The following is a 4,170-nucleotide window of genomic DNA, read 5'->3' as shown; positions in this document are numbered from 1 at the left end:
CAACTACTCCATTCAAGTCAAAACCCCATTAATTTTTTTTCAAATCATTAAAATCAATATCTAATGGTAAAATTTTATTTAAAAAAATAAAATTGGTGGCAAAATTAATTAATATTGAAAGTTTAGTGACTAATTTTAATCACATAAAAATTGAGTGATAAATTTATCCACATGTTTAATGTATATCACTAACATCAATTAAAATAAAATATAGTAACAAATTTCAATATCAATTTACAATATGGTGACAAATTTACACTATGACCCTTATATATATTGTCGGTGTAGGGTATCTAATCATAAAAAATCAACTCACAACTACCCAACTGTAACCCAAAAGTACTCAAAATCTCAAACCATAAAATGATTTGAACCCAAAATGACCCAGATAAGTAATCTGAAATTATCTTATTTGACAAATCCAACTGATAAATTTGAATGACTAGCTAAAACTCAAATTAATCCTAACTCGAAAAGATTCAAAATTTTAGAACTCAAATTATTCAACACAAATTAATGAGGTAAAAATCAAACCAATTTATCACAATTAAAAGCTTAAACACTCTTTTCATGAATAATTGTTTCTTAAAATTAGAAAATTTTATTATAAATTGAAATTATATTTAACCCGTAACACCAAAAACTTGTAAACTTACGCCTTGTACTTGGTTAACAAGGAAAACATAAACAATTAAGACTATGCCTTAGCACCTCTCTTACCAACATTCAAAAACGAAACCGATTAGGTAAAAAACAGTTGGTATAATTCTAATCCAAACCCTAAAACTCAACTTAATTCAAAATCCAATCCAACGTGATTTAACCATAAAAAGTCAACTAACCTGAATTGCTATGAACCCAAACTAACACCAACCCAAAACAACCAAATGCCTTAAATAATCCGTTCCAAGTAATGACCTGACCAAGAAAGCAAAGCCTCAAGCCCGAACCCCAAAAGTGATCCGAACTGAAATAACCCATATTGACTGATCCAACCCTGACACAAAACCTGCCTGACCCACACAATTGGCATGTTTAATATCAAGCAATCAAGCATCAATATGCTAAGGTTAATGAGACACTGTCAAGGACCTTCACATAATCAAACCAAGCAGCCAAACATTGTACGATTATACAAGCTCAAGCTTCCTCCATAATTTGTATTTTTGCTTATATTACAACATTCTATTTATGGAAACCCTGGAGAAAGCTGCAATGGTTCTAAAAAGTGAGGGAAACAACAGCACAATTATCACATGAGGTCTTCTGCACTTGGTACATGTTTTTTCCCTAATCAAATTCTCTTTTACTGAAAAAGGTTTAATGTGCCAACTTTTTAAGGTGTTGAAACACTTTCTGTTTAATCCATTGCCTGTCATAAGGCAAATATGCTTGAATACTGTGATCATAGCTGCAAGCAAGAAATAAAAAATAAAACCCATTATCTTGCCAATGGAATAACAACAAGGTTGCATGCAATAAATGGACTCGGCAAAACCATTGGTTGCAGCCTATTCAGCTTCTCATAGGATACAACCACATGGTTCCACCAGATCAAACAGGCCAGAGTCCAGGCCCCCACAAACCGATGACTAAATCCTAGACATCCTCTCCCATTCATGTGTAACCGCACTCATGTTTCAATACATGGTGACTGGATCTTTCTTAGTATCTAAAGAAAATACAGATTGTCCATCAGCCACATCCATTTCCTTGAGCCTTGAATAGTTTCTATTTTGAGTCCATGAGTCACCGACTCACTGTAGAAAGTTGCATGCAATAAATGGACTTGGAAAACCCATTGATTGCAGCCTATAATCTATTCAGTTTCTCATAGGATATATGGGAACTACATGGTTCCACCTGATCAAATAGCCCAGAGTCCAGATCCCTACAAATCAATGACTAAATGCTAGACACCATCTCCCATTCATGTATAACTGCACTCATGTTTCAATACATGGTGATTGAATCTTTCTCGGCATCTAAAGAAAATATGATTGTCCATCAGCCACATTCACTTCCCTGAGCCTTGGGTAGTCCAAGGGCAATTCTATTGTTATAAGATCGTGAAATTCATTTGAAAACACATTTGAGTTTCAGCAGAAAAGGCAACTTTTCTACGCTGACTCATGGACTCAAAATACATGCTTATTCCTCAGGGTTCAGGTTCTACAATGAAAAATCATGCCTTTAATAGACAGTTTTTAAGACACTTGATCAGCACATGACTGAGTAAACATGAAATATTACATAAGATAGATGATAATGTTCAAAGAGAAAAGGGTGTACGAAAAAAAGAGATTGAAAGACATACACAAGGGCACTCATATCTGCAAGGCCATCAATAAAATTGTAAAGATCAGCAATGTCATATGTGATGTTTCTTGTTGCTGGATTTAGCTCCTTAAGTTTCCTTTCATATAGTCCACATATACCTTCACATGTCAAATATTATAAAACTGTAAACCTTGTCCAATCATTTGGAACCAGTAATTCATTCTATCAAAACTAGAGAAACAAAAAACAAATGCATAATTAAATCTAAGGATCACTTCAAACATATTAATAATCTCCAAAAGGAACAGTCCACTCCCTGTACCAGAATCTGTTTTCAAGAACACTAATGAAGTATGAACTTAAAAATCATAGCAGCAGTCATCCAAAACAAACATTTAAGACAACAAATACACCGTCAATTTTGACACAAACCCGATTAATCCAAACCAGAACCAAATCCAATCCGATTTGATCATAAAAAGTTAATAACCCAAAGCTGTCCAACCTAAACTTGAATTAATCAAACCCAAAACTAATCCAAATCAGAACCCAAATCACCCGACCCTCAAACCCAAATCAGCCTGAACATGAAATGACCAAACCTAAAATTTGAATTTGACCCTATCCTGATTGACCCAGTCCAAAACCAACCCAACCCACCCGTGCAATTGATAGCTCTAATAACAAACGACAAAAAGCAAGACACTATAAGCAAAAATAAACGAAAAGATACCATCCATGGCTTGAGTTACGGAAGAGTAATCCATAAATGTTCTCGTTGATCTGTTCTGTGAAGTTTGCATCAAAACAATGGTGTGCTTGTTTGCCTAAATTCCCAAACAAAATAACACATAAGCAATTAGGGGAAAAAATCACTAATGCTAAAACACGTTTGAGCGTAATTATCACGCGGGGAAAGAATCAATAAACCAACATTAGTTCCTAGCAAAGAAATCTTCAATCTTTAAGTAATAAAAAGAAAATAGCTGCAATTTGCTCGGTTTCAAGAGCCGTGTGCCCTATTCTGTATTGAAAAGGAAACGTTTAACGAAACCCTAGTTTAAAGAGGCAAGAAAATGAATTTTTACAAGCAATATTTGATTGAATTAGGGGACAAAATAGAAGAAAAAGGGAATTACCATGCGATTATTATAGATGGAACTGAAAAAGAGAATCTGCTGCCAACGTTAAACTGCTGAAATCAAATGTGGTTCCAATGGAAGTCCCCAAAACAGAGTTTTGTTTCTTAAAAGAAAATTAAATTAAGAAAGGTTAAAATATGTTTTAAGTCCTTGTATTCTCTTGCATTTATAATTTAGTCTCTCTATTTTTAATTTCTTTGCTTTTTGGATTTTGATATTTAGGTCAAACGTTGATTTTATTTTTGTTGTTAAATTTACTAGTGTAAAATTTTGAAATAGAAAATATTCACTTAAGGATCATATAATAAAATTGGAATTTTTTATATGCTTGTATTTAACTGAAGAAGTTAACTCTTCTTAACAATTCAGCTTACAAAATATAGAAAAATTAAAATTTTGAAAATACCAATAAAGGACTAAATTTCAAATGTTTAAATAGTATAAGAAGTTAAAGCATATATTAACCAAATTAAAATTTTAAAAAGAGCAACTGATGTCTCCCACGTCATTAGAATAGTTGACGAAGACTTTGACTTAAAGCATATATGTCGATATTTCTCTAAGGGCATGATTGTCCAAAAGAATTGAATTCTGGATTAGAGTTAAGTAGCTGAGTTTAGGCAGGTTCAGTGGTTAACTTAGTTTATTTTATTATGCGGGTCGATTTTCGATAATTGGATTTATTTAAATGATTTAATATATTTATATTTTATAGTATATAAATTGGTGAAATATATTTTTATTTTTA

The 4,170-nt window shown here is 32.6% G+C and overlaps 1 protein-coding gene across 1 annotated transcript; it reads right to left on the bottom strand.

Annotated features, from left to right (window-relative positions):
- Window positions 1–1,074: 1,074 nt before the first annotated feature.
- Window positions 1,075–3,557, bottom strand: LOC107901655 (enhancer of rudimentary homolog). Its single transcript, XM_016827735.2, has 4 exons — window positions 3,420–3,557; window positions 3,014–3,107; window positions 2,318–2,438; window positions 1,075–1,411 (listed from the first exon to the last, which is right to left on the bottom strand). The coding sequence occupies exons 1-4, from the start codon at window positions 3,420–3,422 to the stop codon at window positions 1,321–1,323; spliced, it is 309 nt and encodes a 102-aa protein (XP_016683224.1). The 5' UTR covers window positions 3,423–3,557; the 3' UTR covers window positions 1,075–1,320.
- Between the last annotated feature and the right edge of the window lie 613 nt (window positions 3,558–4,170).

The sequence above is a fragment of the Gossypium hirsutum genome, chromosome D06, assembly GCF_007990345.1.
Source record: "Gossypium hirsutum isolate 1008001.06 chromosome D06, Gossypium_hirsutum_v2.1, whole genome shotgun sequence".
NCBI classification, from domain to species: Eukaryota; Viridiplantae; Streptophyta; class Magnoliopsida; order Malvales; family Malvaceae; genus Gossypium; species Gossypium hirsutum.
This window is presented reverse-complemented; position numbering and strand designations above follow the sequence as displayed.